The sequence below is a fragment of the Xenopus laevis genome, chromosome 3L (assembly GCF_017654675.1).
Source record: "Xenopus laevis strain J_2021 chromosome 3L, Xenopus_laevis_v10.1, whole genome shotgun sequence".
Lineage (NCBI taxonomy): Eukaryota > Metazoa > Chordata > Amphibia > Anura > Pipidae > Xenopus > Xenopus laevis.
The window spans coordinates 3609889-3625315 of record NC_054375.1 but is presented as its reverse complement, the minus strand read 5'-3'; the positions used below and the strand labels follow the sequence as shown (position 1 = coordinate 3625315).

General features: G+C 44.4%; 1 protein-coding gene across 2 annotated transcripts; it reads left to right on the top strand.

The window, feature by feature from the left end:
• Window positions 1-218: 218 nt before the first annotated feature.
• LOC121401361 (gamma-parvin-like) lies at window positions 219-13658 on the top strand. Of its 2 annotated transcripts, XM_041585834.1 has the most exons (8): window positions 220-303; window positions 695-763; window positions 2209-2273; window positions 3262-3364; window positions 3596-3736; window positions 7851-7966; window positions 11957-12020; window positions 13572-13658. In XM_041585834.1, the coding sequence occupies exons 2-8, from the start codon at window positions 700-702 to the stop codon at window positions 13577-13579; spliced, it is 561 nt and encodes a 186-aa protein (XP_041441768.1). In that variant the 5' UTR covers window positions 220-303; window positions 695-699; the 3' UTR covers window positions 13580-13658. The 2 variants fall into 2 exon arrangements, with proteins under 2 accessions (XP_041441769.1, XP_041441768.1); XM_041585835.1 differs by lacking the exon at window positions 2209-2273 and having other exon boundaries at window positions 219-303.
• Window positions 13659-15427: the final 1769 nt, after the last annotated feature.

The following is a 15427-nucleotide window of genomic DNA, read 5'->3' as shown; positions in this document are numbered from 1 at the left end:
ACAAGGCTGCAGGCTGAGTTTTATATATATATATATATATATACACTAAGTAATATGTTTTAAGTAATATGTTATTGAAAACACAAATGATTAGAAACCCGTTGGTTCTTTCGCTATTAGGAAACCCACCAATCAGACTGTGAGACTCAGACACTGTCACAATGAATAAGGGGAAGTATATATTGTTACACTGAGACCACAAGTGACGCAGCGAGTGAGTCAAAGACATTTGGGGGGCGGATAAGGAAGTGAGGGGGCAGAAGTCACGTCGGTTGTAGAAGTGAGAGGACTGGGCCGGTGCAGGTACGGGGGGGGGGAGTTCTAGCACCTGTTTTAGGGCAAGTTACTTCTTTAGTTGGGGGAACAGGCCCTTGATATTCAGGTGCCCCTCTCCTCTAACTGGAGCCCCGACAAAGGCAAATGTAACAATAATGTCAATAATGACTTTTGATATTTGATATTAATATGATTTTGGTTACAATGGAGGACAGATACATAATCAGTGTAATCCAGGACATTTATATGTATGGGGCCCTGCATTGATAATAAGTAGAACAAGGAGCTACTCAAGGAATCCCAAAAAACAAATGCACTTTCTGTTCCAGTGTTGCACAATTTTCTACCCCCAGCAATGAAATCTGTACATTTCCTTCATTTAGAAAAGTAATTCTGCATTTTTATTACTCCCCCACAGCGTAAATGGACCCACTTCTACCATCCGGCGATGCTCAACTCAGTGTTTTCGATAGCGATGATTCTCCAGGTATTGAGAGGGTTCCAAATGCAGTGACTTCGAATATCCTTACATCCTACAGTAGGGGGTACATTATCCCTTATAATACATGAGTGATACTCAGAGTTCCCTGTATAACTCAGCCTGCAGCCTTGTGCCTTTATATGGTCACAGAACAACCCCCCAGGGACTTCTAATATCCTTATCATTTACAGTAGGGGGTACATTATCCCTTATAATACATGAGTGATACTCAGAGTTCCCTGTATAACTCAGCCTGCAGCCTTGTGCCTTTATATGGTCACAGAACAACCCCTCAGTGACTTCTAATATCCTTATCATTTACAGTAGGGGGTACATTATCCCTTATAATACATGAGTGATACTCCGAGTTCCCTGTATAACTCAGCCTGCAGCCTTGTGCCTTTATATGGTCACAGAACAACCCCTCAGTGACTTCTAATATCCTTATCATTTACAGTAGGGGGTACATTATCCCTTATAATACATGAGTGATACTCCGAGTTCCCTGTATAACTCAGCCTGCAGCCTTGTGCCTTTATATGGTCACAGAACAACCACTCAGTGACTTCTAATATCCTTATCATTTACAGTAGGGGGTACATTATCCCTTATAATACATGAGTGATACTCAGAGTTCCCTGTATAACTCAGCCTGCAGCCTTGTGCCTTTATATGGTCACAGAACAACCCCTCAGTGACTTCTAATATCCTTATCATTTACAGTAGGGGGTACATTATCCCTTATAATACATGAGTGATACTCAGAGTTCCCTGTATAACTCAGCCTGCAGCCTTGTGCCTTTATATGGTCACAGAACAACCCCTCAGTGACTTCTAATATCCTTATCATTTACAGTAGGGGGTACATTATCCCTTATAATACATGAGTGATACTCAGAGTTCCCTGTATAACTCAGCCTGCAGCCTTGTGTCTTTATATGGTCACAGAACAACCCCTCAGTGACTTCTAATATCCTTATCATTTACAGTAGGGGGTACATTATCCCTTATAATACATGAGTGATACTCAGAGTTCCCTGTATAACTCAGCCTGCAGCCTTGTGTCTTTATATGGTCACAGAACAACCCCTCAGTGACTTCTAATATCCTTATCATTTACAGTTGGGGTACAATATCCCTTATAATACATGAGTGATACTCAGAGTTCCCTGTATAACTCAGCCTGCAGCCTTGTGCCTTTATATGGTCACAGAACAACCCCTCAGTGACTTCTAATATCCTTATCATTTACAGTAGGGGGTACATTATCCCTTATAATACATGAGTGATACTCAGAGTTCCCTGTATAACTCAGCCTGCAGCCTTGTGCCTTTATATGGTCACAGAACAACCCCTCAGTGACTTCTAATATCCTTATCATTCACAGTAGGGGGTACATTTTCCCTTATAATACCCGAGATTATTGCCTAAACTCCTGATTAATTTTTCAGGAGAAATAAAGAAGTTTTTACAGTCAAACGCAAAAAATGACCCCAGATTCCAAGAGCTGCAGACGGTAATGAACGTTTCACTATATATATATATATATATATGTCTGTGTATAAGCCCTGCCTTTCCCAAATTGATTCGGGATGTCGGGCAGCAACTCCTATTGAGTGTCAGGTGCTTCTGGGAAATTAGGATCACATTTAATTATGGTGGGTAAGTAGGTGGGGCTTGGTATATAAGGGGAGGGTGGATCGGTGATGTAAAGGGGACTGGAATTGGTTTGGATCAGGGGCAGGGCCAAGTGGACCCGGGAGAAGAAGGGTTCGGTGTTGGGTTGGAGAAAGGGTATAACTTGGCAGACTGGGGTATAACAACTAAGAAGCCTAAATGTAATGGAAAATAAACTGACAGTTGATTTTTTAGGGGATGCTGGGAATTGTAGTCCAGCAATTCTACATAATAGATGCAGGGGATATTATATATTGGTTTATATCCCTCTCTCTGTATCCTCCCAGCCTGGTGGAAATGATTAAATCCGAGCTGCCTCTTTATTATGAGCAAACTTCACCCCTGACCCAAGTCCGACCCACGTAGAATCCCATTTCCTCTCCTTATTAAATACATTAAAGTCTTTGGAGAGAACCGGCCTGAGGGCTCATTTGCAAGTCATTAGTGGAAGCGGCACCGAAGCTTAATCAGCCCAGGAACTAAATGGCTCAGGGCAAATGTATTCATAGAATTTCCCTACCCATTACTTGCTATAGTCTTGGCTGCTGGGCACCCTGAGCTGGGTGCAATGCAATTACGGGTGCTGGAGGTACAATGAGATAAAGTGACTTAGTTCATGGGATAAGGACCAGGCAAAATAAAGAAGGGCTTAATCAGTGGGCAGTTCCCACCAACCTGTCCTTATATCCATTGTGGCAAAGTTCTATATAGAAACCTATACCATGTCACACTATCTAGAACTAATTGCCCCAAGAGTGGGTGAGGGTGGCAGGTTCTCTGGTAGGTTCTACCCAGTCCGACACAGGCTTTGTTGTCTCCATTTCCAGTTCCTGATCGATTGGATCAACGGCGAACTGAAAGAGGAGCACATTGTGGTGAAGAGCCTAGAAGAGGATCTGTACGATGGGCTCGTTCTTCACCATCTGCTCAGTGAGTCCTTTATGTTCCTTCATATCATAACCCAAAACCAATTCATGGGAGGTGCACCCTATAACCCCTAGTTCCTCTTGCACAAGGGTGTTGGCAGATCATCCCTGTATTTAGAAGTATGGATGGGAGAATCAATATTGTTGCCCTCTGATCATCCAGTAAGAGGGTCTACCTTTACAAATGGGGTGGACTACTAGATGTTTGGGGCTCCACATGTTTTATCCCCCTCAGAAAAAATAGCTGGAATGAAGTTGGAGGTGGAGGAGATTGTGCTGTCAGCCAACAGCCAGAAGCGCAAGTTGGGAATCATCATGGAGGCCATATCCCAGAGTCTGCAACTGCAGGAGACTGACCTGAAATGGAGCATAAATGGTGAGTATTGCTGCACGGGTCTCCTTCAGGTTCCATTCTTCATGCATTGTGGGATGGTTTCCCCTAAGTTCCTCTTACATGATCTAATTTCTGTTTCCCTAAAATCCAGTTGATCTTATAGTTTCTGATTTCTAGATCTGGAACACCGGTTCCTCTAAGAGATTCTTAAAGAACCTGTTTTTTGGTTTCTCCAACCCTAACTGACATTACTGGATTGATTTGATGATCCACCTACCCCTGTTCCTCTTACAGATCTGATACCAGCAAACTCAGTTGAGATTAGTAGATCTGATTTATAGATTCTCCAGTGAACCCCCAGGTACTGTTACAGGATCTAGTTTGTGGTTTTGCCCGATACAAAACACTGGATCTGATTTTTTCATCCACCCCCCCCCCCTGTCCAGCTTTCATTTCTGGTACCGCCAACTCCAATTCAGGTTACAGGAACTGATTTACAATTCCCTCAATTATAGTTTCATAAAAGGTACAATGTCAATACCTGTTTCTCATACAGAACATGATTTCAACAGTGTAGTTCCATCAACTCCAGTTGATATTACCAGATCTGTGTGTTGTTTCACCATCCCAAGTTGACATGACTAGATCTGATTTCTGGTTCCACCAATGCCCCATGACTTTAAAAGATCTGATTTCTGGTTCCACCAACCAACAATTACATTATTATATATAATTCTGGTTCCAACAAACCCCATAACAATACTGGATCTGATTTCATCCACCCCAGTTCCACCAATCCAAACTGACATTACTAGATCTGATTTATGGTTCCACCCTCCCAAGTTGACATGACTAGATTTGATTTCTGGTTCCACCATCCCAAGTTGAAATTACTAGATCTGATTTCTGGTTCCACCAACACCCGATGACTGGATCTGATTTCTAGTTCCACTATCCCAGGTTGACATGACTAGATTTGATTTCTGTTCCACCATCCCAAGCTGACATTCATAGATCTAATTTCTGGTCCCACCATCCACAGATGACATGACTAGATCTGATTTCTGCTTCCACCAGCACTCCATGACATTACTAGATCTGATTTCTGGCTCAAACATCCCAAATTGACATGACTAGATTTGATTTCTGTTTCCACCATCCCAAGCTGACATTACTAGATCTGATTTCTGGTTCCACCATCCTAAGGTGACATGACTAGACCTGATTTCTGCTTCCACCGCCACTTGATGACATGACTAGATCTGATTTCTGGTTCCACCAACACCTGATGACATGACTAGATCTGGTTTCTGGTTCCACCAACACTCCATGACATTACTAGATCTTATTTGTGATTTCTGGTTCCACCATCCCAAGTTGACACGACTAGATTTGATTTCTGTTTCCGCCATCCCAAGCTTACATTACTAGATTTGATTTCTGGTTCCACTATCCCAAGTTGACATGACTAGATCTGATTTCTGGTTCCACCATCCCAAGTTGACATGACCAGATCTGATTTCTGGTTCCACCATCCAAAGTTGACATGACCAGATCTGATTTCTGGTTCCACCATCCAAAGTTGACATTACTAGATCTGATTTGTGATTTCTGGTTCCACCATCCCAAGTTGACATGACTAGATTTGATTTCTGTTTCCACCATCCCAAGCTGACATTACTAGATCTGATTTCTGGTTCCACCATCCTAAGGTGACATGACTAGATCTGATTTCTGGTTCCACCATCCAAAGTTGTCATTACTAGATCTGATTTGTGATTTCTGGTTCCACCATCCAAAGCTGACATTACTAGATCTGATTTCTGGTTCCACCAACACCCCATGACATGACTAGATCTGATTTCTGGTTCCATCATTCCAAGTTGACATGACTAGATCTGATTTCTGGTTCCACCAACATCCAATTACATTACTAGATCTTATTTGTGGTTCCAATTACCCACAATTACTTTCCTGGATCATATTTCCCCAACCCCAGTTGCACCAACCCAAACTGATGTAAATTTCTGGTTCCACCAACCCAAGCTGACATTTCCATGCACAAAGTTCTGGAGTCATTGCATTTATTGTTTTGCAGAACTTCAATGTGAGGTTCCTTTAGGGAATGTTTTTCAAGAAATGTCCAATTTCTATTTTCCTTCCCTGTTCCAATATATAAAATTATAAACAGATCTCACGATCTTCTCCTGTTACAAATGTCAGAAAAATAGAAGATTCCCCTGAGGATATTAATTCACTAGAATTCAAGTTTAGAAAAAAAAGAGAGAATTGGGAAAGGACATGAAAGTAAATTTTAGATCAACAGATGTCTCACTTGGACCAGCAAAGTTGCGACGGTGGCATTGGCAGAGAACAGAAAATTATACATTTGAGCCGGAGGTAATTGTAGTTTCCCTGACAACCAGGCAGTCTGTACGTCAGCCCGGAGCGAATGTAAAACCCAGAAATCTTGTGAAAGAAAAGGCAAAAATAATATATATCATGTCTCTGGCCAAACAAACACGGATCGGCGGCGTCTCATGTGTCTGGGCGCTGGGGTTTGGCTGTCACATGACACGGCCGTTTGGTTTATATTATGAGATTCTGCAAGTATGTCAGCTGGGGGTGAAGTTCTGCACAATCCTTATTAGCACGGGATTAGCTAACGGCAGATTTTAGCTTTCTCTCCTAATTCATTTATGAGCTTTTCAGAGCAAATTGATTTCTGCAGACAGACATGTCATTCCCCGTGTGATACATTCCTGTGGCTTTGGGAATAAAAAGCACAAATATTTCCTGTGTGTTCACACCCTACAATAGTAACAAGTTGCTTACAAATCAGGGCTGAAGCAAGAGGGGCACCCCCATATTGCAGGGGTCCTTGACATAAAAGAACAAGTTAGAACAAATAATCACTCATTCCCCTCTCTTGGTAGGGAATCCCATAACCTGACTGTCCTTACAGTAAAGAACCCCTTCCTATGCTGATGGTGAGATCTCCTTTCCTCCCCACCAATGAATCACTCATTCCCCTCTCTTGGTAGGGAATCCCCTAATCTGACTGCCCTTACAGTAAAGAACCCCTTCCTATGCTGATGGTGAAATCTCCTTTCCTCCCCACCAATGAATCACTCAATCCCCCTCTCTTGGTAGGGAATCCCATAACCTGACTGTCCTTACAGTAAAGAACGCCTTCCTCTGCTAATGGTGAGATCTCCTTTCCTCCCCAACAATAAATCACTCATTCCCCTCTCTTGGTAGGGAATCCCATAACCTGACTGTCCTTACAGTAAAGAACCCCTTCCTATGCTGATGGTGAGATCTCCTTTCCTCCCCACCAATGAATCACTCATTCCCCTCTCTTGGTAGGGAATCCCATAACCTGACTGTCCTTACAGTAAAGAACCCCTTCCTATGCTGATGGTGAGATCTCTTTTCCTCCCCGCCATCCCCTCTCTTGGTAGGGAATCCCATAACCTGACTGTCCTTACAGTAAAGAACCCCTTCCTATGCTGATGGTGAGATCTCTTTTCCTCCCCACCAATGAATCACTCATTCCCCCTCTCTTGGTAGGGAATCCCATAACCTGACTGCTCTTACAGTAAAGAACCCCTTCCTATGCTGATGGTGAAATCACCTTTCCTCCCCACCAATGAATCACTCATTTCCCCTCTCTTGGTAGGGAATCCCATAACCTGACTGTCCTTACAGTAAAGAACCCCTTCCTATGCTGATGGTGAGATCTCTTTTCCTCCCCACCAATGAATCACTCATTCCCCCTCTCTTGGTAGGGAATCCCATAACCTGACTGCTCTTACAGTAAAGAACCCCTTCCTATGCTGATGGTGAAATCACCTTTCCTCCCCACCAATGAATCACTCATTTCCCCTCTCTTGGTAGGGAATCCCATAACCTGACTGCCCTTACAGTAAAGAACCCCTTCCTATGCTGATGGTGATATCTCCTTTCCTCCAGTCTTAGTGGGTGCCCTCTAAATATAATCAAGTGGGCCCTAGTGTATCAGTCCTGCCATTATTCCCTAAATCAACACAATTTTGGGAGATTTCTGGGGTTACATGACTTGAGGACAGCAGGTGGGGGTGACGGTAATGTATAATTGGGTGAAGAGCTTACACTTTATCTGTTTCCCAAACAGAGATCCACAACAAAGACCTACTGTGTACATTGCACCTCATTGTGGCCCTTGCACAGCACTTCCGTCCGGACTTGGAGCTTCCTTCCAACGTGGCAGTAGAAGTGATCAAAGTGGAGGTGCGATCTGGTTACCCCTGGTACTGATATACTTTTGTCTTGTATAGAATGTCTGTACCCCAATCCTATAGATCATTAGGGAGCTGCAACCTGGCAGAGGAATACTATTGGGGGCACTGAATATATATTTATTCTGTTTTCTCCATGTGATCTGTGAACCCTGAAATCCCCAGCAGCCTGCACCTGTAATTCCGGGGTCCCCTTTGTGGCTTCTGTGCAAAGATATAACTGACTCACACCAAGTGAATTGGGATCTAAATCCATTATTAATGCCTCCCACACTGGGGAGAGCAGCCCTGCTACTAATAACAAGCCGCACATGATTTGATGTCGCCAAGGCTTTTAGTGCTTTTAGCAGGAACTGGTGAAGAATGAAAATATTGATTTTTGGCATAAAAAGGCAAGTGATGTTATTGGCCGGTACAGGAATGGGTGAAAGTGTTGTTTGGAGTCAGGATTGAATATTATAAAGTCCGTTTCTCCTTTTCAACAGAACAGGTGATGGATGTGGTTGGTTTTAGGTTCTGTTCTTCTTGGGTTCCAATACTGTCCATCTGTCTTAACCGGCCATACACAGAGGGCTATTAGCTGCTGATTCTGCCCCTACAGACTCACTAGGGGCACTAGGTTATTTTACCCATGGGGGGGGTAAACTCATAAACTCTCCAGATAATATCAGGAGGGTTTCAAAATCTCACTTGGTTGAAGGCTCTACCAAATCGTTGATGTGTTCCTCACCGCATCAACCAGACATAGGCTCACTTTTAGAATATGATTGTTGGACTGAGGGTGACCAAACTGAGGAAAGATCTTCTCACCTGGTGACCTTCCCTAATGAGTGGATCTACATATGAATGGCCAACTTGTCTTTGAATGCACTTGGTCTTGTCTCATCTTCTACTTGGGTGCACCGTTGGTCTTGTCTTGGTCTTGTATATACTGGAGTGTTCTTGCACCCAAGCTTGGGTCAGCCTTGTTGACCTTGGTCTTGTGTAATTGTCTGCTTGGGTTTGTGCACTGCTTTCCTTGTCTTGTATGCTCTTCCACCTGGATTGCTCTTGCACCCAAGCTTGGTTCAGCCTTATTGCCCTTGGTCTTGTGTAATCTTTTCCTGGGTTTGTGCTCTGTTTTTCTTGTCTTGTATGCTCTTCAACATGGAGTGCTCTTGCACCCGAGCTTGGGTCAGTCTTGTGTAGTCTTTTATATGTTTGTATATGGACTTGTCTTGGTCTTTTGTACACTTTCAGCTGGAGTGTTTTGTACTCAAACTTGGGTCAACCTTATTGCTCTTGGTCTTGTGTACTGTTGATCTTGTCTTGCATACTCTTCCACCTGGAATGCTTTTGCACCCAAGCATAGGTCAGTCTTGCCAACTGTTGTACTTGGTCTTCTCTCGGTCTTGCATACTTTTGTATATTGACTTGGACTTGTGTACTCTACCGCCTTTGCAGTTTTTCTTGTCTTGCTTTGGGTGTTTTTGTACCCAAGCTTGGATCACCCTTGTTTACCGTTGTACTTGGTCTTGTCTTGGTTTTGCATAATCTTGGATATGGCTTTGACTTGGGTTTGTGTACTCATCAACCGTTTGCAAACAGTCTTGTCTTGGTTTGGGTGCTTTTGCATCCAAGTGGGTCAGCCTTGTCTACTGCATTTGGTCTTGTCTCCTCTTGTATACTTTATATATTGTTTTGTGTACCACCTTTTGCAGTTGTTCTTGGTTGTCTTGATTTCTGTGCTTTAGCATCAAAACTTGGGCCAATGTTGTCTACAGTTGCCTTGATCTTGTCTCTTCCACCGTTTGCAGAGCATCCAAACTTGGGTCAACTCAACCCACTAAGCTCCTCACAGTCTCTTGAATTGAAGGTGGAAGCCCCTAGATCACAAGGTGACCTAAGTGGCCTTGGTGGGGAGTGCTATTTGATTGCCAGTCAAGATTGTGTTACCCATAATGCCCTATTGCTTTCTGTCTCTTGATCCTCGTGTTATAGGGAACAGATATCCCTCTATGACTGTGGTACTGTTTGGCATTTACCTGTTTTGCCTAGTCCCCCCTCAACTACTTTACATTTTGACACAATTACTAAAGGGTAAGTTTGCCGCATGGACCTTGGATTTTTGGAGGAGAACACAAATTCATAATTGAGCAAAGTTTCCAATCTGATTTTATCCTGAACGTTATCAAGTCACATAAAAGGCGTCACTAAAGTGGATAGAACTGAGCAGATCCGACTCCCGGGCGCCAATTATATCCGACATTTCCCCTCGTCCCGATCAAATGACTTAACGTTCTTCTCCTTTTCTAAACAGCCGACCCGAAACGGAATGAAAACAGAGAACGTTATTGAATATATTACTGGCAGCAAGTGAGAGGAGTTCCACCATCCACTCATTGTCACTGTCTGTCCCTTTCTGTTCTCTGAACTGCTGGTTCTGACTCCTGAAACAATATCTCAAAGCAATAACTCTAAGCGACTTCCCAATAGCCATCATTCCTCATTCTCACTGGGCTTATAGTTATGTGGAGATCTGGCTGTTTATGTTCTCTGCACTGCTGGTTCTAACTACTAACACCCTAAGATCATTTGAAACTGTATCTGCTGGCTTTATCTCCAGTGGATCCCAGATTGGGAGAGGAGCTTACAGTCTTCCCTGTGTAAAGGTTACAGAGCTTATGTTCTTAGGCGCCGGTGTCAGGGGCCCCGGTTCGCAGTGATTTATTTGTTTACCTCTCTGTTTTTTACCTCCTCATTAAAACCGTCTCTGCCCGTGAATCTCTTCCCGTGGATTTCTTCAGGGACGGAGATGCCAAATCAAGTAGGTGAAAGCATGTTTTATTTATGACTCCCGGCTGCTTTCTCTGAATAGTGCGGGTGCATATAAAATGCACAATTACACACCAGGAATGAAGTGGGGATGGCAAATAGCTAAAGGGCTGCTGTACCTCGTTTTATTTTCCCTTTGAAAACGATTTCCCTTGTACTTTGTTCTCTGGCGGCAGTACTAACTCAGCCTGCAGTTTCAGCCCTGAACAACACTCCATTGTTCTCCTGGCTGGTTAGAACCTTGGTTAGCTTTTCTCATAGCCCTCCTATTGTGTTATGGACCTCTTCTAAGAAATACAATCTCTTTGCCAGCATAATGGCAGATTTAGGACCCATATTATTGGACCATGTTTTTGGATCATATTATTGGGACCATATTTGGGACCCATAGTATTGGGGATACTCCAGTAAGAGAACCAGTGACAGAGGGGTTCACACGAGAAGTGTGGGGGTTGGGTGGACTGTAGGTGGAGTTTGGGTATGGCCAAGTGGATTAGGGACGTGACACAATGATGTGGGTCTCAAATGGGTGGGGAAGGGGGCAGAGTTTGGACAGATCATAGGAGAAGGTTTGGGATAATTGAGCCTGGTAAGGTGGGTCCATGCATTTTATTATTGGGGCCCCATTCTACTTGTTAGCTAAGCCCAACTCTCATGGTGCCCCGGTAATCATTGGGTTAGTAATTAGGGCTCCTAAATATGTCATCATGTGACCCCACTTCCATGGAATTTGGGTTTATATTTTTGCGCAGAGCCCGACGCGTTTGATCACCTGTTCGAGCAGAGTCCTGAGAGAGTCGAGGATGTAAAGAAGGTGAATAGATATGAATTAGATCAGCTGGAGTTAGTAGTTACCCCGTATTCTATACACCCCTGAGCTGTCTCCCCCTTAGGGGCCCCGTTGCATTGTGGGATTCTGCCTCGTTGCTTTGAATTTCAAGGGCAAAGGGGGACTATGTTGTGTTCAGTCATGTGACTATAGGGGGCACCCACTGGTGGCCCCAGAGCAAAGACCCCATCAATGGCCCCCTTAATCCCTCCCCCCATACACCCTTCATTATTAAGAGCTTCATTGTTGAGTGACGCAAGAGGAATGAGGTGCTTGCCCCACAGAGCTTACAATCTACCGTTCTGTGTTGCTAAATTAACTTTATTTCCGATGTTTCAGGCCATCATGAATGAACAAGCACCTGGTAAACCTGAGCCTGACACTGACGGAGCTGGAGAGCCAGGTACTTAGTGAGGGCCACGCTGTGGTTTTGGGTAGAACCTTCTTTGGTGGTAGAGTCTATGGCACTTGGGTTTCTCTTTGGTCTATGCAGGGTAAAAACAAAGTCCACTTGGGATAAACTCTTGGCCTACTTTAGTCCATCTAGGAACCTGCACCCAGATAAGAAAATTCAGAAACCCCATCCCCCATTCTGGTTCCCTGTCCTCCTCCTTCTTGGTTAGTTTATCCAGTCTCCCCCAGTACTTACCCAGGTACAGTAGTCTGAATGTCTTGCTCTTGGGCTGTTCTCTTTCCCATGGACAGAAGGTGGAGCCAAAGTGAAGCTGTCCATGGGAAAGAGAACAGGCCAGGAGCAGGAAGTAGAAATAGAGAATAGAGAAATAGAGAATCAGGGTAAGCAGTGGGGATCCACTAAAAACATGTAAAAAATATGCAGAAATAAAAATACAACAAGACAGATTATACTGCGCCTCTTAGTTCTGAATGTGGCCCACTCTGAGGCTGCAGGGAGTGCGACTCCCTGACATTCGGAAGAACAATGCGGAGGAATTAGGAGCGAGCGGTTTCCCGTAGGATTTATACAATAGTTACCAACAAAGCTTTAAATAACCATGAAATTTTCCCCCGGATAACGTTCCCTTTTCCCTGGAATCAGCTGTCAGGGTGCGGGGAGTAGATTATCCGCCAGGAATGTAGGCCATAAAGTAGGGATGCACCGAATCCAGGATTCTGTTCGGGATTCGGCCAAGATTCGGCCTTTTTCAGCAGGATTCGGATTCGGCCAAGATTCGGCCTTTTTCAGCAGGATTCGGATTCGGCCGAATCCTTCTGCCCGGCCGAACCGAATCCGAATCCTAATTTGCATATGCAAATTAGGGATGGGGAGGGAAATCACGTGACTTTTCGTCACAAAACAAGGAAGTAAATTTTTTCCCCCTTCCCACCCCTAATTTGCATATGCAAATTAGGGTTCGGATTCGGTTCGGTATTCGGCCGAATCTTTCACAAAGGATTCGGGGGTTCGGCCGAATCCAAAATAGTGGATTCGGTGCATCCCTACCATAAAGTCTCTGTGGTGTTTGTCACCAGCGTCGGCCCAAGAGGAAAATAAATATATCATGTGGGTTATGATAAATTGCAGGGAACGTATCAGACGAGTAACGAGTCGGCCGGGGAGGCATTAATTCACTTTCCCAATCAAGTCCCAGTTATCCATCGGCCCAAACTGAAATCATAAATGAAATTAAACAAAGCCGCCAAACCTCCCCAATTTATATAATGGGCTGGAACAGGAGGGTGTGGCCTACAAGAAATACTCCCAGAAGTCTTTGCTTAAAGGCCAACTACACCCAGTGGCGTAATTAGATTCAGAAAGAGGCCCCAGAGAAATCAAAGTGTGATATGTGGCCTTTAAAGGGGGCAGAGCTTGCAGGGAAGTGGGCGGGGTTTGGACAGATTACGGATATAAGGAGGCTTAGCTAAAGCAGAGCAAGCAATAACCTCTCTTGTGATTTCATTGAGTTCTTAGTCTGTATCCCCCTGTCTATTGCAGTTTGCTGATGGCGTAATCCTCCTGCTCCTCATCGGGCAACTGGAAGGCTATTTCATGAATCTCGGCTCCTTTTTCCTGACTCCCGGCACCCAGGAACACAAGATAACTGTCAATCGGATTTGACCGGCCATGAGCAGCGAGCCCGAGAAGCTGACAGTTTATTAAGAGCTTTGCTGTTCCCAGGGTCGGACTGGGCTGGCGGGATACCGGGAAAAAACCCGGTGGGCCCCAGTATATTTAGCCACTTTGATCCGCTACCGGACCCGCAACTGCCTTATCCGCAACCCCGAACCGCAAGCCGCCGGCCACCATCAAACAGGAAGTGACGGTGCTGCAAACAGGAAGTGCCGCCATCAAAAGTGGGCGGTGACAGAAACATGTTTCGTAAAATATAGACAATATTACATAAGATAAGACATTTAGATGAGACCTGCAACCGACCCGCATCTATACCCACCAATGAAAACCCTCCCTCATTCCGCAGGGTGCCCGATTTTTTTCGGGTAACCCACGGGTACTCAACCCGCTGCTGGACTCTACAGTGAGGCATCAGCCCCAGTGGGCCAAGGCCCCCCAATCCGACCCTGACTGTTTCTGCCTCGTCCCTGACTGACAGACAGACAGACAGACAGACAGACAGATGTTGGAGATTAGGCAGAACAACACCAGTGTTTTCATCTGACAGACGGCAGAAATAATATGTTTCCTTGTGAACATTCCCGGCCCAAGAATCAGTCACTTTTTTCAGAATCTCATGAATCTTTCATCAGACTCCGAAAAGTGTCATTTAAATATATTAACCCCCCCCAGTCATATTATTCCCGCTGCTGCCGCCGCACACCTGCTTTGTGTGATAGTACCCTAATATTACTGTACTTCCAGGGGTACCCCAAATCTCCCCCTAACTGACCTTCAGCCTGGGCCCCCTTAGCTCATAACAAGGTTACAGATATATAGAAACATTGGGGTGTCACCCTGCTATAGTTCCAGGGGTACCCAGGGTACAAATAAACACTCACCCCAAATCTCCCCCTAACTGACCTTCAGACTGGGCCCCTTAGCTCATAACAAGGTTACAGATATATAGAAACATTGGGGTTGAAGACCATCTCCACCCAACATAAGACACCCCCTATTTGATCCAGATCTGCTGCTCCCCAAGTTCTGGATTTCTGTTTCTTCCAACAGGTTCATAACGTCTCGCTGGCGCTGGATCTGCTTTTGGAGGGAGGGATGATACAGAATTTTATTAACCCTTCAGGTGACTATCGGGGGGTTTAAGTATTGGGGTATCTAATACTGTGTTGAGCTGGGGGGCAATAGACCCAGTTGGTAACTCTGCTTTGGGCAACTGACCCTTATCTCTAAGTCTAGTGACAGATCTTAAAGCGACACTGCGTCTCCTGTACAGACTGTTCCTGAGGCACAAGCGCAGGTAGAACTGGAGTCAGCAGTGGGGGAAAGGCTTTTATCTGTATTCACTGCAATTAATCATTATTATTCTTTGCTAATTAGTGCCAGGCAGTTCATTATCAATAAATACATCCAAAGAGTTGTTGGTTCCTCTGCATTGCTGAGCTTTCTTATGTCACTCATTGTGCTTAGAAAACAAACTTGCTGTTATTATAGGGCACCCGTCCCATGAGAGAGTTTGGGGGTAACATTAGTAGAGTTTGGGGTTAACTTTTGGGGTTAACAATAGTAGGGTTTGGGGTTAACATTAGTAGAGTTTGGGGTTAACAATAGTAGAGTTTGGGGGTAACATTAGTAGAGTTTGGGGTTAACATTAATAGGGTTTGGGGTTAACATTAGTAGAGTTTGGGGTTAACTTTTGGGGTTAACAATAGTAGGGTTTG

What these genes read in the sequence shown, in the direction of transcription:
- LOC121401361 (XM_041585834.1), top strand. Translation starts at nt 700, where the DNA reads ATGGACCCACTTCTACCATCCGGCGATGCTCAACTCAGTGTTTTCGAT. An exon ending in GATTCCAAGAGCTGCAGACG is followed by an intron (nt 2,274 to 3,261) that starts GTAATGAACGTT and finishes CTCCATTTCCAG; the next exon opens with TTCCTGATCGATTGGATCAA. An exon ending in CGTTCTTCACCATCTGCTCA is followed by an intron (nt 3,365 to 3,595) that starts GTGAGTCCTTTA and finishes TATCCCCCTCAG; the next exon opens with AAAAAATAGCTGGAATGAAG.